Source organism: Microplitis demolitor, chromosome 4 (genome assembly GCF_026212275.2).
Source record: "Microplitis demolitor isolate Queensland-Clemson2020A chromosome 4, iyMicDemo2.1a, whole genome shotgun sequence".
NCBI lineage: Eukaryota > Metazoa > Arthropoda > Insecta > Hymenoptera > Braconidae > Microplitis > Microplitis demolitor.
Window position 1 is genome coordinate 18,356,244 of NC_068548.1, and position 18,261 is coordinate 18,374,504.

At 26.8% G+C, this 18,261-nt stretch overlaps 3 protein-coding genes across 3 annotated transcripts; all 3 read left to right on the forward strand.

The window, feature by feature from the left end:
- The first annotated feature begins 4,609 nt into the window (after positions 1 to 4,609).
- On the forward strand, positions 4,610 to 5,870 carry LOC106693396 (uncharacterized). The gene is made up of 5 exons (XM_014440893.2): positions 4,610 to 4,743; positions 4,931 to 5,069; positions 5,145 to 5,282; positions 5,368 to 5,519; positions 5,610 to 5,870. Exons 1-5 carry the CDS (start codon positions 4,643 to 4,645, stop codon positions 5,839 to 5,841), a joined length of 762 nt encoding a protein of 253 aa, XP_014296379.1. The 5' UTR covers positions 4,610 to 4,642; the 3' UTR covers positions 5,842 to 5,870.
- Positions 5,871 to 7,082: 1,212 nt separating this feature from the next.
- On the forward strand, positions 7,083 to 8,381 carry LOC103568388 (putative uncharacterized protein DDB_G0286333). Its single transcript, XM_014440817.1, has 2 exons — positions 7,083 to 7,481; positions 7,585 to 8,381. The coding sequence occupies exons 1-2, from the start codon at positions 7,349 to 7,351 to the stop codon at positions 8,379 to 8,381; spliced, it is 930 nt and encodes a 309-aa protein (XP_014296303.1). The 5' UTR covers positions 7,083 to 7,348.
- A 2,408-nt stretch (positions 8,382 to 10,789) lies between these two features.
- LOC103568321 (uncharacterized) lies at positions 10,790 to 13,723 on the forward strand. Its single transcript, XM_008545151.2, has 6 exons — positions 10,790 to 11,463; positions 11,539 to 11,744; positions 11,955 to 12,092; positions 12,168 to 12,234; positions 12,495 to 12,789; positions 12,852 to 13,723. The coding sequence occupies exons 1-6, from the start codon at positions 11,115 to 11,117 to the stop codon at positions 13,162 to 13,164; spliced, it is 1,368 nt and encodes a 455-aa protein (XP_008543373.1). The 5' UTR covers positions 10,790 to 11,114; the 3' UTR covers positions 13,165 to 13,723.
- The last annotated feature ends 4,538 nt before the right edge of the window (positions 13,724 to 18,261 follow it).

An 18,261-nucleotide genomic window follows, 5' to 3' on the forward strand; every position in this document is an offset into this window, starting at 1 on the left:
ATTATCTAAAGTGTAATAAAAAAATTATCCACTTTAAATACAACTCTGTTTTATTTTCGTCGGTTATTGCCACTAAGTACCGGGTCAGTGGCCTGGACTTGAACAATACATATGTAGTTGCACATCTTTGTACTCATATCTACTAATTGATTCATAACATGAGTTCACGTTTGCTCCAGTGACCAGTGACGTAGTATATATATGAGAAAAACGTGAGTAAATAATAATGTAGTTATAAGATAATTAAAAAAAAAAATATATAAATATATTTATATACATATGTATTTACATTAAGATAGTTATGTTTTCCTTATAATATTAATATAGATAACATGCGAAATATTAATTATTTATAAAAATAATTTAAAGTAAAAAAAAATAAAAATAATAAAAAATAATAACATCGTACGTAATAGATCAACTTGTTTTCTACTTAATTAAACGTTACGTTAAAATAGTAACTTATAAGTGAATGTTGTTCAGGTTTGACGATATATATTATAAATAAAAGTAAGAAGGAGAAAACCGCGTGTTAAGTAAATCGGCCAATCAGATTTCATACAGGTTTTAAATGTGTTGTGTTGCTGTATATGATGTGTTATGATGCAAGTGATACTTCGAAAAAGACGTCATTATCACATGCGCACACCCACAGATTGAAGGTATTCTATTGGTCCGATAATTACGTCATACATTTCGAGGGCAAGTCTCATAAACAAGAATGTTTACAATGAAACTATTTGCAGTATAATATTAAAGTATTATACTTCCTTGTACACAACAATATTGTGCACAATTAAAAAAATATATAACGCATTACAAAGAAAATAATAAACATGTGTTGATATTTTTTACTTCGATAGTAAGACGAATTCCCTGAATGTTTGTTGACTCACTACGAAAGAAAACAATCGGCGATAATAACACGTGATCAAATGTTCATGACGTACGGGTAAATTGATTGTTTTTTATGATTTTAAATTTTATTTATGTATGTGATTATTGAGATTTTTCTATTTATTTTGTTGGGTATTTTTATTTTTTAAGTTATTACTCATAATAATTATATTTAAATATATTAACGATGATTTAGAAATAACCGAATAAGGAAGGAAATAAAAATCTTGCTGGCCATGGAAATAAGTGCTAGAGTTTTAGGTCATCGAGAAACATAATTTCTTATGTTTAATAAATAGAGTTAATTGAAATTATTTATCAAGTCTTTTCAAGAGATGAGTTCGAGGTTAATCTCAATATTTATTACCAAATCTATCTAATTTAATTTGTTATTTCCAAACACGTTGTTTTAATGTTTATACTAAAAACTCATGTGATAAGTAAAATAAAAGACCCAATACCCGATCACTCCATGTATTTTTATGTTTATATTTATAAATACGGAAATACAAATACATGGAGCTTAAATATGTACAAATTGAGTGAATTGTATTTTTTTATATAATTTTTTTTTGATAGTAAAAAAATAATGATCCTGAAGTTAGCAGACACTTTACAATTTTCTAATTTTTTTCAACAAATAAATTACAAAAAAAATAATAATTTTAAATAAGCACAAGTTGAAAATTAAAAAACTATAGCTGCTATTTGAAAAAAAAATTTTTTTTTTTAAATTAATCATTTTGAAAAAAATTCCAAATATTATTAGACGATGACGAAAACTTCAGTATTATAAAAAAAAGCGTTTTTTTTTTTTTAATTACTTCTTTGTGAAATAAAATATATATAAGTGCCTGTGATAAATTTACATGTATCATCAGTTGATTAAAAAGTAAGATTTATTATCATGAAATTTTATGTTTTATCAAGAATTGAAACAGTAGAATTCTGGATAAAAATAATAATTATTGAGTTATAAGTTATTATACAAATATTACTGAAAAAAGTATCTAACAACTAGTTGACCCTACGGGCCAACCCCAAAACTTCCCACTGGTTTTGAGCTTAAAAAACTAGTCACGAAAACGTTATTATTAATAATTTTTGAGTTCCTTGAATTCATTTTTTTTTTTTTTTGGACTAAAAAAATACATTTAGTTAAAAAACAATTAATTTTTGTCATATGATACCATTAAAACGAGTCAATCAATTTTAACGTACTTGGCAATCGCAAAGGCTCATCAAGACAGAAGTGATTACATTTTGAAGCAAATCGGGCAAATGGTTTATAAGTTATACGACAAAAACACCAACAAAAAAATCTTTTTAATTTTTATTTTTTGTATAATTCGTAAGCTACTCGTCTGATAATTTTCAAAACGTCAAGATCTGATGAAAACTTGATTTTTAAAAATCGGACCGAAACCAATAACTTCCCTTTTTTTTTGAGGATTTTCAATTTTCATAGCGGAAAGTTAAAAAATAATAATATATTTCGTTTAATTAAACCATAGCAATTTTAATTTATTTGTAAAAATTAAATATTAATTTTTAATAAGAAGAATTGTAAAAATATGTATTAATTAAAATTGTATTTAAAGAATTATTATATTTAATAAAAAGAAAAAAAATTGTTCTTGATAATTTTTATTATCTGCTGATTAATAGAATTTTTAAATTATAACTATAAATAAATTATTTAAGATAGATAATCACAATGACAATCTACATGAGTAAAATTTATTGTACAACAGAAAACTGTTGTACGATTTCATTATTATCGGATTGATAGATAACAAGATGTTTTGAAAATATTTATTTGAAACGTAGTAAAGAAAATAAATAATCAAGATTGAATTTTCATATCAAGATTTCAGTTTTAAATAAATAAACAAACATTAAAACAAAGAAAAACATATATTTATCTAATAAACTTATTTTGTGTGAATGAGCTAATAGTAACAGAGAAAGTAGTTCAAACGAATCTTGGTATGTAAGTCAGGTCATTAGGTCGTTTGGTCAATGAAAGTGAAACTCAAACCTCATTTGTCGAGGTCATTGAAAGTAAAATCTGTGCTCTGTATGATGGCAAAAGTTATATTGCGATCAGTGAAAGTGAGAGTTATTATTGAAAAAAGGACATTGACCTATACTACTGCCTATGAACCAACAGTGGAATAAAGAAATCATTTGACTTTGTTCAGGACAAAGCCCTGACTAGATGTCATTTTTCAATGGCAAGTTTAAAAAATCTAACAGTCACAAAATAAAAACATCGGTTTATTTGTTGATGATTGCAGCATTTTGTTATTTATAAGACAACAGATAACTCCTGGTCAAGATATGATTGAGATAAAAGTGACAACCAAAGATAAAGTATGAAGAATCTACAATTCAGGAAGATCTATTTGCAGATAAGGGCCTTCATACTAGCGGAATAGTACCTTATACAACTTCGATCAGCGTGACATGTAAAAAGTGCTGAATTACAAGAAAGACACTCGCTTCAATTATATTTTAACTTCGCTTCTGCTTTCTATTTTAGAGAGTATAAGCTATTCTTTCCTCAATATGGAACCTAGCCTCTGACGTCAGAACTACCTCAGCCTGTGATAAGGTTCACCTCCACTAGAGAAGGGCGATAAGGACATTGAAGTGAATGAAGAAGAGACATTTCGATGGGACCCTCCAAGAGGACCCAACGTAATGTCATCTAGCAATTTTCGCCCTTCCACTTATATTAGATCAATTATTATTAACCGTTCGTATTATACGATTAGTTGTCGGGTCCAATAATGTTAATTGTTAAATAAATATTTCGTTTTATTAACTAGCAAGTGAAATATATTAAAGTGCTCTTCTTACAGGAGTAGGATTTTTTTCCAGTAATTGCATTACTTATTCTTTAATCTGAATGCAAGATCAGATAATATCTACTCCAATGGTGGTAAAAATTTAAACAGCAGTGTATACTTTACTGTAATAGATCAAATGTAAATGATCTTATACATATATGTATTTAATAAATAATAAGAAATATGTATTCATATTCAATTTTTGTTGATTCATGATCCAGGAATCGCTTTCCACTTATTTTGGTCATTCGAATATATTTTTACTAACACAAAATTATGCATTATTTTATCATATCGTATATTGTTGTATATCATATATTGTGTATTAAAAAAAAAGTTAAACTTGTTAAAATCATCGATTTATGAAAAAATACTAAACTTGTGAGAATTTCGATCTTTATTTTCCAGATCAAAACAAAAAGAAAGTTTCTTTTTTCCAAAAATTAGCGAGCTCCTATTTTCGTATATTTATTTTAAAATTAATCAAAAGTTTTAAGCAAATAATTTTTTTTATATTCATTGATGCGTATAAATATTTCTTTACAAAATTAATTAATAAACGGTAATCAATATAAATCCTTATATCAGATAATGCAAACTGTTTTAGCGAAATTCATCCATACAACAACCTTACAAGTGACCTGATATCTTATAGATAACTTAATAAGAAAACCCGGTAGCGGGTATTATACATTTTATAAATTTTTATAATTTATTTAACAAAATTTTTAGATTCTCACTAAAGATTATCTAAATGATACATTGATTTTAAGATAAGATACAAGCAAATTAATAATGATATCAGTATAAAGGTATTAAATAAAAATTAATAAACCTCTTCTGGTCTTGTTAGGTTGCTACAGTCTTCCAATAATTACACAACAATTAAAATGATATTTAATATTTTCTTTTTTACGGTACTCGCAACAATTTCATGCGCTGAAGCTCAAGCTCTCGATCAACGCAATGATTTACATCAAAAACTTGCAGCGTAAGTTTTTTTATTTAATTATTTAAATAACATATTGATTTAAAAGTTATGTACCTGAAGATAATTGTCTTTTAAAAACTATACTCCGTAATTACCTCATTCAATTTTCAGTGTACATGGAGTAGAGTTCAGTATTTATAAATTAATTACAAAAAAATAATTATTTTTCTTCTTTTTTTTTTTGTAGATTGTATGAGAGATCGCAGTTAGAGGAAGTTATTTTAAATGAAATTTTTGATAAAAATTTAGCATTAATACGTAACACTATTAAACTACTAGGAATGGATCCATTAAAAGTTCCTGATCACTTAATAACAATGACAGATGTATGACGTCGTTTATATTTAAAAAAAAAAATTGTGTAAATAAATAAATAAAATTAACTAAAAATTTTTCTGTAGGTAGGAATTGGAAAAACTCATTTACAGGGAGGCTGGGTACAAAATCTTGTAACAATTAAACGATCTGGTGATGTTATTTTGCGTTACAATGATAAGACTTTTAGTTGTGATTTTGATCTTGGTTGGGATAGTATTTATGTAAATTTAATAATTTATAATTATTTATAAATATGATTTTCAATTCAATTTACAGTAATTAATAAATTGATTGTTTATTTCTTAGCTAAATTATGGTTATACAATTAGATATCTTATGTTCACCCGCAAAGGATCATTTACAGGAAGATTTAAAAATCTTCGAGTGAGAGTTTTGGCCTCGGTGGACTTAGAAAAAAGTTTTCTCAAGCTTGAATTTTTCAAATTTGTTGAAGTTGAGTAAGTTTAATATGGATCTTATTTTATATCATAGATTTTATGCATACAAAATTTATAATTGAAACTCTTAATATATTATCTTTTACTTAGTAACTTTACACTAAGATTAGAAGGCCACCTGACGGATCACCTGATTAATATTCTCACCAGAGCACTAACAGTATTTGCTAAAAGTCAAATTCTGCGGGAAATTGAATATCAATCGACAAGTATTCTTGAAAAGAAACTTAAAGAAATCAATGAATTGAAACCTGAATTAATAAATTTAACTGTTGAGTCAATATTGGAAGTTTTCAGTAATTCAACGATTTCTTACGAATAGTTTCGATTGGATTTATTAAATGATTTTTATACATATTTTTCAATAAAGAATTTTAATAAAAATACATAAGTTTTTTGTATAATTTATAGTTTGTAAAATAATAAAATATTTTATGGATTGAATAGACAGAAGAAATATTTTTATTCTAAAAAAATGTTATAACATGTGTTAGAAACACATGTTTATACATGTATTTAGTTTTCTCATTTAAATTTAATTAGAGATAATTTTTTATATTGCTTGATAATTTCGTTGTTATTATTATTATACCAACAAAAAAAATTTATATGGTTTATTGTAAAAATTTTTAATAAATAAAACCACATGGTATTTTTATTTATAATCTCATATTTTTATTCCATTAAAAAATTGAAAAAAAAATCATCTGGTAATTATTAGTTATCTGAAAAATAAAAGTGATCATGTAGTCCGATGATTCTTATACCTGTTAAAGCTATCTAGATATCTCATATCATTGAAATTGAAACCTAAATGAATAGTAAACTACTAGTATAAAAAATCAATAGCTTCTCTTTCTCTCTTTTTCTCTGAGATTGTCTACAAAACTAAAATGTAAAGTTTAAAAAAAGAATAACAAAAATTGGTTGCATGTCTTCTCATTACAAGGAAGACTTAATATAAAGTCGAGGTATCGATCAACAGAAATTGCAGACTATTCAATTCATCTGGAGTAAAAGAAACATTTATGCAAAATTTTTCTCTCATATCGGAACCAACACAAATTTTTTATTTTTAAAATTTCTAGATTATTTGGGTGCAGGAGATCGTTTTGTATTAAAATAAATTATTTTAAATTTCTTATATTGGCGTAAACTAATTGTATATATATATATATGTATATATATTAAGACCGAGTAAAGCCGAGCAGAGCCGAGCCGAGCGTATAATCACGCGGCAGTCAAACCAAACTGTGGTTCGGCGTTGCCTTAACGATTTCGCGAGATGCGTGTGTGCGCGAGTAACGTTTGCAATATAGACCTACTAGTAACATTTGGATGTTACTGTGAGAGTAAGCGCACACATTTAATCCATACAATCTTTGCATATACATATATAAATGAAAGACTATGAGAATCGCTACAGAACATGTAAAACTAACGGCTAGAATACGAAGAAAAAAGATATACATGCATAGAGGACAAGGGCGAGTCTTGATTCTACTCTTTACATTTATATATATATATATATATATTCCAAGGTATATGTAGTAAGGATTACTACACGAAGCGACTGCCCGAATGCTGTACGCTCAGCTCGGCTCGGCGTCGCTACGTCATTACGCAGAGAGACCAGAGAGAGAAAAAGAGTTGCGAGAACAGTGCAAAGTCGTGATCATCGTGACGATGTTGCTCCGTTCGTCCCTAATATTTAACGCCATTTTTTTATAATAAAATTTAGAGAAAAAAAACAATTTAATAATAACAACGCAACGAGGCATGAAGATATAGATTTTTGATTTTCAATAAATAGTTTGCTCCGGAGAATTATGGACTTGCAAAGACTTATTAATGAAGTTCAAGCACGTCCAGCTATATGGGATCAAAAGAATACCCATTATCATAATCGAGATGTTATTTTGAAGATGTGGGGAGAGATCGCAAGAGCTTGCGATGTCTCTTGTAAGTATCTGCTTTTTTAAATTTAACATTTAAATACTATGCATAGAATGTAAATGATAACTGTAATGTGGATAGTTTAAATTTAAAAATAAAATTGTTTTAGGTGAAGTTGCGAAATCAAAATGGAAACATCTTCGGGACAATTTCCGGAATGAACTGAAGAAAACATATCGTAGTAAGCAAACATGCGACAGTAGCTCCCCTTCTTCGATACGTGAGCAACAACAACAACAACAACAACAACAACAACAACAACATCAACATGAATCTAAATGGGTTTGGTTTAAAAGTTTACTATTTCTACGTGATCAAATGAATTCACGTGTGATCGGTTGTGGGAATGGTGGCAGTGGACTTACACAAACTAGTGGTAGTCATTATGCAACTTCACTTGATGGAACACAGATAGAGCCACAAGTCGACATTTTTGAAGGTGATGAAGAAGCACACTTTGACGATGAACTTGTTGACGGTGATTCCTGTCAATCGTTATTGACTGGGGATGAATTATTGCAAGTAGGAGGGATACCAGTTGTGAAACAAGTTCGTAATAAAATTAACAGAAAACGTGTACTTGTTGATTCAACTGATTGCGATTATCAGAGTAGTATTGAGCGTAAACGTTATGAAAGTATTCATCATAGAAAATTTTTTTGTCATACTAATGATAATAATGAGGATGATGATGATACTTATCATTTTCTTATGAGTATTAGAAGCCCCATGCGTAGTTTAACGATTGAAAGACAAATGTTTGTACGTCTCAAGATACAAGAAATTATTTTGAATGAAATTACGAATCAACAACAGTATAATTTTAAAAGTAATCAAAATATTGATAATTCTAAAACACAGAATAATTCACCCGAGACTGCGAACGATGATAATTATTCAAGTTGAAATAGTTTTTAATATTTTATAATTTATAAATATAATGTTTATATTTGAATGTATAAATAATTTTTAATAATTAAAATGTAATTAATTCAATTTATTTTTAGTTCATTTCTAATTAGTATTTATGTCTGTAATATTTTTTCTGTAATAGTCTTGGGTAAGTGTATTTATAGATTTTTTTAAAGTATAGATATACTGAGTTTACGGAATATACAACGTTCATATATTGTCGCATATATTCTTGTAGTAATTCCTATCGCTTTATTAATTCCAACAGGACTTATGTTTTTATAAGCCCTTCTGGTTTTAGAGAGTTTCTTTGAGCCAAAAGGACGTATAATTTATTTTTTATTAGAGATCGTTTTGGAAGCTTATTTTTGAAGCTTAAAATTCAAAAAAATTTTTGAAAGCCTACAGGGCATATAATTTGTCATGCAACCGTTTGGATTTCAAAATTTTCAAAAAAATTTTAACTCTAAAATAACTCTACCGAGCAATTGGCAATGAAAAAAAAATCATACACCCTTTTGGCTTCAAGAATCTTCTCAAAGCCAAAAAAGCATATAAAAATGTATACATATAAGGCGTTTTTAGAATTAATAACGCGATATATATATATATATTAGGGTGGGCCAAAAAAAGAACTGATTTTTTTTTTCTTTAGTTCCCGTGAAAAGTAACACCACGCGTCAAGTATTTTAAAATTATTTATATTTTAAAAATCAATATTTTTTAAACAAATCGGTCAAGAAATTCAGAGTTTTTTTCAAAAAATTTATAATTTTTTCATTCAACAGTGGATAAGTTTTTAAAAAAAATGGTAAGAACCGTTTCCAAGATGTTCAGGTAACTACATGTTTTTGTTATACTTGGTAGATCTCTAGCATGTTAATTATGCACTTTTTGATTGTTAATATCTCGTCTTACAATCGGTGAAAAAAATTTCGATTTTTTTTCATTAAGTATTACCCATTTTCGTTAATCTCATGTTTTAATTTCATCGCATTCCTAAGAAAAATCGTTTTGCGAGTGAACTACCTTAAATTCTCTATGAAAATGTATGCTGGGCTTATTCGTACAATGAGCCATTGCCAAGGTAAAAAATTCCAAACTAAAAAATTATTCTTTTCCATGTTATTTAAACGGGAATTAAAAAAACTTGATGAGTAACCTCTTAATATTAATATTAAGAGCTCAAACTTTACCAGAATTTTTTTTTCATCATCTTTAACAATATTTTTACGGTAAGTAAAGAAAAAAAAATTAGTTCTTTTTTTTGGCCTACTCAATATATACATATATATAAGGATCGAGCAAAGCAAATTATTCGAATTTGTTTTTGTAAAGAATTCAAATCACAATTAGTTCCATAACTAAAATGTACCATCATAGATTAAAAATTACTAAGTGTTTGCATCTTTCACTTATGGAATAGTAATTTTTTACTAATGCTAATGTAACAGCTATCGAATCCATTAATGACTTCGGGTTACTTTCCTTATAGTAATTATAACTAAATTTCCAGATTCGTTTTTTTCCAAGTACGCATTATATTTTTTACTCAAGTTAACAATTGAATGGTTATGCTCATTACATTTAATGCCCATAATGTAAAAGACATTAAAAAATATGTGAAGCCAAACTATTCGTAAAGTGATTGGCTAAGAGCTCGAAATAGCATAAAAATATACACAATTGACACAGCAATGTACATTAAAATATATTTATAAAAAATAACAAATGCACGCTCGCGCGAAAAATATGAGCAATAGTAATCAAACAAAATATTTATCACAATTTAAAATGATTTCATTTTTAATAATAAAAAAAATCACTCTAATTTTGTATGAAGTTTTATAAAATCATATTTTTTGACCAAATAAAAAAATTCTAGTGTTCTTTTGAGCGTAATCAGTTTTAAATTGATTCTAAAGTTGGTTTATACAATGGTCCAAAATTATATTATAAATTTTGGCTTTATTCATTTTTTTAAATCTCGAAAAAATATCTGAGTAATTAACCCTAAAATCGACTCAATTAACCCTTATGAATATTTGAATAATAAATCGAATCAGCCGATTTATTTAGAAAATGAAAAGAAAAATTAAAGAAAACAAAAAATTTTTTTTTATCCTAAATTTGTCCTACAAAGGTCATTTAAAAAATTTTATATTTCTGAGTTCCACAGCTAGAATATGTGAGTTATTTAGAAAATAATATTTAGCTAGAGAATCATTTTTTATTTTGGAGTAAAAAAATAAAATTTTTGATGGCTTATCGAAATCTATTACTATCGTACTAAGATAACATAACTATTATTAACTATTAGATTAATTATTACACTTCTACTTTAAGTTCTTTTTACACGTACAAAAATGTCATTAAGGTCATTACGATCCTCATTATCGGCACAAATTGTTCGTAAAAATACTTGTCTATTTCTAGATTCTAGAGGTAGAGGAAGTGACAAGTCCATCAAATAACATTCGAGTACCCTAAGTTATTGGGATTTTTTATAAGTGAAACGACGGGAAAAATATTAACTAATCGTTTTGTTTAAATAAAAAAAAATATCAATATCATAAATAATTTTTTTTTATTCGTCAATAAAATTATTACTTATTGAACTACTTTATTAACATAATTATTAAATATTTGTATCATCATACAAAAAGTGAATTGCTGCAGTAGCATTTAATAATTGTCCAACTTTTAAAGTAAAAAATAAAATTAATCATGTTAATTTTTATTCAGAAATTAATAATAATTTTCATTTGTTTGACAATTCGTAACGTTATGTCCGATAACTGCATGCCCATTGATGATTTTGACAATGCCCAATTAATAATTACACTGACGGCTAAGATTGATAATAATCTTACTCGTAAAATTGGTATTTATTGGTACAACAAAAATTTTATGTCGGGAGATATAGTCGCGATCTATGATAGGAATCCGGTATTTAATAATTCAATCCCAGTTTTTGAATATATGCCTGATATTTATAGTGGTAATGTTATTACTCCCTTAACACTATCGTTTTTGAACGGAAATAAAATACCAGTTAACAAAGACATTTGTTTAAGTAAGTAATTAGATGAATAAATAAACAACAGTAATTTAGAATAATTAAATAAAAATGCGAATTATTTCTGCATAGAATATTATGGTGCTTGGATTAGAAATAATAGAATAAGAAAAACGACTTGCTTGTCAACACATCGTAATTGGATGTATGAAATGAAAAATTCTATAGGACCGTATCGTTTAAGTGAAATTATTTTACCAGGAAGCCATAAGTCTGGATTATATATAAAAAACCTCCCAATATGGGAGACTCCTTATGAAAAGTATACAGTCACGCAGGTAAGTAATATATGTGTTAATAATTTTTCTAAAATATATTTTCATATTTTTTTTAATGAAGAAAATTTTCATCCAGAAATAATTTGAGCAAAGTAAATTATTCGATAATGTCAATTTTTTTTCGAACAGAGATTTTAATCTAATAACTTTTTTCTAGTAATTTGTATCAAATATATCCAAATAGTTATCGTATTATGTTTATTTACACAGAATCAAGATATATTCACTCAGTTAGTTCATGGAGTGCGATTTATTGACCTTAGTCCAGATTATTTCCCTGAAAACTCTATTGAATATTGGTCAAATGAAGGATGTTCACGAAATACGCCTCTACTGGGAATACTTATGGTAAATTTAAAGTATTTAACGTATATATATGTTTGATATTATATTTACTGATTATAATTATTTTTAATATTAAAGGACATTAAACTGTTTCTTCTTGCGACTAAAGAAATAATTGTAATGAATTTTCGAAATTTTTCTGAAGGTATATATTAATATAAAGTTTAGGGGCGGCAAAACAAAACGGACAGCGTAAGTGAATTTGAAAAAAATTTGAATACAAATTTTGATTAGCTGAGATATTTATTAGGCAAAAAATTTGATAACATTAAAACTTTTTCAGTTGGTTTCACTATAAATTAATAAAATCCTTAGGTGGTCCGCATTAATTTAGTCTCCCCTAAATGAAATTGTAACGAAAACGATTTAATATATTAATGGTAAAATAAAATAATAAATATTTAGGTTTCAAAAATGATGATAATCATCGTAATTTCAAAAAATTTCTCGAAAAAGAATTCAAAGACTATATTTTATATGAAAGACCCATTAATCCATGGAATATAACTTTGAATGAAATTTGGCAATCGAACAAGCGGCTTATTATAAGTTTCGATCACGCCGTTCAATCAGAAAATAATTCTGTATGGTCTCTACACATAAATTACGAATTGGAACACAAAAAGTCAATAGAAGTTATTCGAAAAGTTATAGACGAGGAGTACGCTGCCAAATATGATCAAGTTTTATGTAGACACGAGTACGTATAAAAATTTATATCGAGTATTCTGATAACTTAAATTTAAAATTTTATTGCTATAGACCATGTATTCGAGAACCAAGAGTAATAATGGCTGCAGTTAAATCGGATTACATTCCTGATTGTTATGGAATTTCTAATAATATTAACGCTAGTAGTTATCAAGATCCTCGTAGTGCCGCAGATATCATCTCACCGATATTGCTACAAATCTTCAACGAGCAATTCTTTGTTAATGCTAATATAATTGCACTTAATTTTGTCGATGCTACAGGAATTGTTGAATTTGCTATAGAATGGAATAAACGACGAACATCCCCATGCTATGATTATTATAAATCATTAATGACTCCTAGTACTATATTTTATGTATAAAAATGTCGTTAATAGTTGCTTATGCTCTACTGAAAAAAATTAACTCTTTTCAAAACAATAATTTCTTAAGTAGGAAAACAACAGTAGTAAAAATTATTATATAATCAATTCCATATTTAAGTTAAAGAATAATTTTTTTGAGAGAAGTAAATCAAAATTTATTTATAGTACTCCAAAAAAAAAGAAAGAAGATGAGCATATTTCGAGCTGAGCTTAGATTTATCCAACTAAGAAAATGATTTCGAATGAAGTCATCAAATTTTTGCACTAAAAATACATTAAACTGGAAGTTTCCCATAGCGTAATTTCTTGTAAGAAGAAAATACAATATTTCTACAAGTCATTTTTTTTCTCAGTGTGGTATTTGACACATAGATCTATAAAAATATCTATTAAAAGATACACAATTATACTTGTTATTTAAAATTCTTACTAATAATTTTATAAAATTTTATTTTTATCTCGACGACATTTTTTTTAGCTTTCTGTATGAAAGTAAAATTGTTAACTGATCATTGATGTACTAAGACAATAAATTGTAAATAACTCTAAAACTATTATTGTGCATTCAAACATTCATTATTAATGAAAAAAAATTTAAATACAATAAATATATTTAAAAGGAAAATCGTGTTTATAATTATAAGTTTTTGTATCTCTAAAAATCTATATTATTTTATAAAAAAAAAGTTGATCCACGATTCATAGAATATGTAAATTAAATATAAGCACAACTCATATTAACAGACTATTAAAACACTGATAAATATATTTCATTGAGTTTAATATGACATTATTTGTTTAATACTCAGTGACGTGTGTCAACGGAGAATTCTCTATTGTATTGTCACAGACAACAGAATATGAACTGATAAATTGATAACGCCACTGTTGAGAGTTTGTACTAGTTTCACTATTTCTGTAAGTTCGATGTCCGTGAGTTAAAGAGAGAGATAGAGAACGAGAAACATAAATACAGAGTATAGTTTATTGAATATAAAAGTTATGGGTTGTATTGTATTTAGATGAACTACGAATTTCAAAGACTCAATTCAATTAAATTAACATAATACAAAGTATCTTAATTGTTTGATGTTAAATAAATACTTTTTTTTGAGTATAAACTATTTATGGTATCATAAAATAAAAAAATTTGGAAAATCCAAAAGTGCACGCCTCATAACGCTTATTTAATTTTAAAGTCAAAATAACTAGCATTCCTAAATTATAGAGTAAATCAAATAAAAATTTTTTGCTACTATCACGCTACGGTTGATGTCAACTTTTGACGTCAAAAAAATAGAAAGAATGTAAGAGTTGTGCCGAAAAAAGCCGTCTGGATGCAGCACCGGTAAAAGGCCCATAACAGTATATATACATGCGGTTTGCAAAACTATCCGTCAGAGATAGCACCAGTGAAAAAAAAAAAAAATAAAATATACAAAAAAATACACAGTCGTATATTAGTTCTTTATAAACAATAATTAAGCGACAGGGAATTGAACGCTCATATTAATTGAGAAAGTCCGGAGGGTGTTACTTTGGATAATAAAAAAAAAATTATTCCCGTACGATAATTCTTTCGATCAATTTCCCTGCCACATACACCAATCCATAAACACAGACACACGGACGTCTAGGAAAGATTATTTTTAATGTTATTATTTACTATGTTAAATAAAATAATTGTTTTTGAATTATATCTTATGTGTCTGACAAATTATTTGACTTGATATTAGCACACTCATATTAACCTATAAGTGCGATATAAATAAAAAAAAATCGATTTCAGTTTCGAGAAAACTGCTTTTTTTGAAATGTCGAGAGTAGAGCACAACCTCAACGTTTCGCTTATGAGGCGTGCAATAAATGTGATTTTCTATGTATTTTATTGATAGTCGATGTTGTCTGTAGTCGAGGGCTTGGATTATTTTTTTTATCCTTCAGAAATTTCGTTTAGATAGAATTTGTATAGTAAAAGTTAAAAAAAAAATTTTTTAGCATAAGCTCACAAGTCCTATTTTTATTCTCATTTATGAAGAAAGGCGGTTTTTGAAAACTAGACTAGATATTACCTCATTTTTTTTTTGAAAAATTTTCAATATTCTTCGCGGAAACTTAAGGAAAGAGTCTCACGATTTCTGGAAAAACCTATAAAATCATTTGTTTACAAAACAATATTCTCTTTAATAACCATAAAAAGTTAAATAACATTTTACTTTTTTAAAATCCAACGAAATGACAACGAAGCCGTTAAGACCATATTGCACGAGAAAACCGCGTCATACTATAAACAATGGTTATTTAAAACCGCAACATCTGTAACAGGTGTTACACTATTTCCTAGTCTTTATAATAGGAAACATGTCGTAAAAAAAATAGCATCTCAACTTGTTTAGTTTGTGTTGAATAAAAAGAAAATAATCATAAACGAAAAAATTGAATTTGTTAACAGAAAATTTGAAAGAAAAGTTTAAAATAAACGGCTTTTCACGATGCACAAAAAACATAATAAATTGCTACTAATAATTTATAATATAATGACTAATGGGCGGAGATGAATAAATATGATGAATTATAAGTTGTGGCCATATTTGAGAATCACTGTAGGCACCAGTAAGAGTTATATGACGCAGTTTGTACATCTAATAGTTACATTAACATTATATATACAGTAGTTAGTCTCTGTGCAAGTACTTCTTCTTGTACTTGGGGGCAGAGAAAGTTATTCTCTTTAAGTCTCTACTATCAGTATGTTCTCGATGGCAGGTAAAGTGATATATGATACAATACATATACATATATACGACCTTCTGATGTCAAAACACAAAAAATGATATATTACATAATTTATCACAATCATTTAATATAATAATATGTATTACATATTAATATATTTAATATTTTACAATTAATGATGACGGCTATAAAAACAATACAGACGTACACTTAAATTTTTGTAATATTATATTGTCAAGCACTTCCGTTTTGGCGATCAAAAGAAATCTGCAGCTATTTAACTGATAAAACAAAGTTACTCTATTAGAGTGCCAACATACGAGGGTGCAACGCCCTATCGATCTTTCTTTACCCTCTCATGCACTTTTACTATGTATCTATATTTATATTTTAGTAATGGTCAGAAATCTATTAACTTTAAAAAAAGTTTTTTTTTTTTATTTTAATTAAAAAAAAAACTAATTGTAATTATAATTATAATGACTTATCATTGATGAATAAATTAGAACGTATAAACTTTTTTCTTATCCCTAATAAAAAAAAATGATTCAAAACGATTCAATTTTAATACTATATAGACATTCATTCATTTATATAGATATATATTCATTTTTGAGTAAATCGTTTTGCTTAATCAGGGATAATGGAATAAAATTACAAGAATTTTCTGAAGTAAATAATGCAAAATAATATTAATGTAGAATTTTTAACAAAGTAGTCTTAAAAGTCACACTGTTTTGAAATTTGTACATTTATATATAGAATAGTGTCTTATATACATAATGTATAAAATAAAAAATGACACTAACTATTCATCAAACGACCAAAATTTTGAAATTGACTTCTAAAAATTAATAATATAGAGAATTGATTCAATGATACGTCAAACTTATAAATATATTGGTGCATTAAAAATTTTAAATGATAGGCGTTAAATTATATATTCAGCCTTATAAAAGTTATCAACAGTGAAATAAAAGTCAGTGCACAAAATGTATCGAATATCAATCAGTATTTTTTCGCTATTTTATTTTTTTTTATTTCCGATTCTAATAAAAGAAGGACTAAGTTATGATATATCAACTAATATTACTACTATTGTTGAAAAAAAAGATCCAGACAAAATTTTATCCCCAATATCAGATACATTTTATAGGATCCAATTTTTAAAAAAAAATTTGGGTAAAATGATGATGAACTGCGCAATTCATGGTGATAAAAGTGATTCTAAATTGTGCAGAATAATTAATCAATTATATAAACTTAAAACCATGAGTAAAATGAGAAATGCAGTGCAAGATCGCGTCAGCAGTAGTAAGTAAAATTCCCTACTACTTAATTTTTATAAGATCTAAAAACAAAACTATTCGATGAAAAGCTTCGAAAATTCAATGTGCACCTCAAACGCTATTTTTTATTTTATTTGGCTCGAAAAGAAATTTGATTTTTTCAAACTATGCGCGTGGCATTGATTATATTTGATAGAACGAATAAAGAGTATGATAAACAAAGATATCGAAATATTCTAAAATAATTTCAAATTGATGCAAAAATAAATAAGTATATTTATCAAGTTTTTTGAAAGATGTATTCATTCCTACGAATTGTACGGAGAAATCGATGTTATCCAAACTAAAAATAAAATTTAACGTTCTCCTCGACATATCAAGTAAATTTCCTCAAAATATTGGTATTGTGTATAACAATACTATCTCGACAACAGTACACGGAGAGAAAATTATGGTAATTGTTACTATAATATTTAAAAATTATAATAAATTTTTTTTTTGTAATAAGTGTTTTTTTTTGTATACTTAAAATTTTGTAATATACAAAAAAAACGCTTCTTACAAAAAAAAATTATTATAATTTCTAAATATTATGGGAATTATTACCATGATATTATGGTAACCATTCCCATACTATTATGGTAATCGTTACCATAATATTATGGTAACAGTTACCATAATTTCCATACATTATGGAAATGATTACCATAATATCATGGTTATGTTTACAATAATATTATAGGAATAGTTACCATAATATATAGGGCTTATTCCCATATACACTGAGGAACCATTACAATGTGGTTATAGGATCGGTTACTATTTGCTTGTGGGAACTATTCCTATGAGTATGGTAATCATTATCATGATTCTTTCACATGCGATATGGAAACTGTTACCATAATGATAGGAATTATTCCCATACTTATGGAAACTTTTCCCAGAAAGTATGGGTCTATATCCCATAATCCCAAGTAATCATTACCATAACGGTATTTGATGATATTTCATAAACGTACTAGGAACAGTTATCATAATTTTCTCTCCGTGTACGGTTTTTTGAAAATAT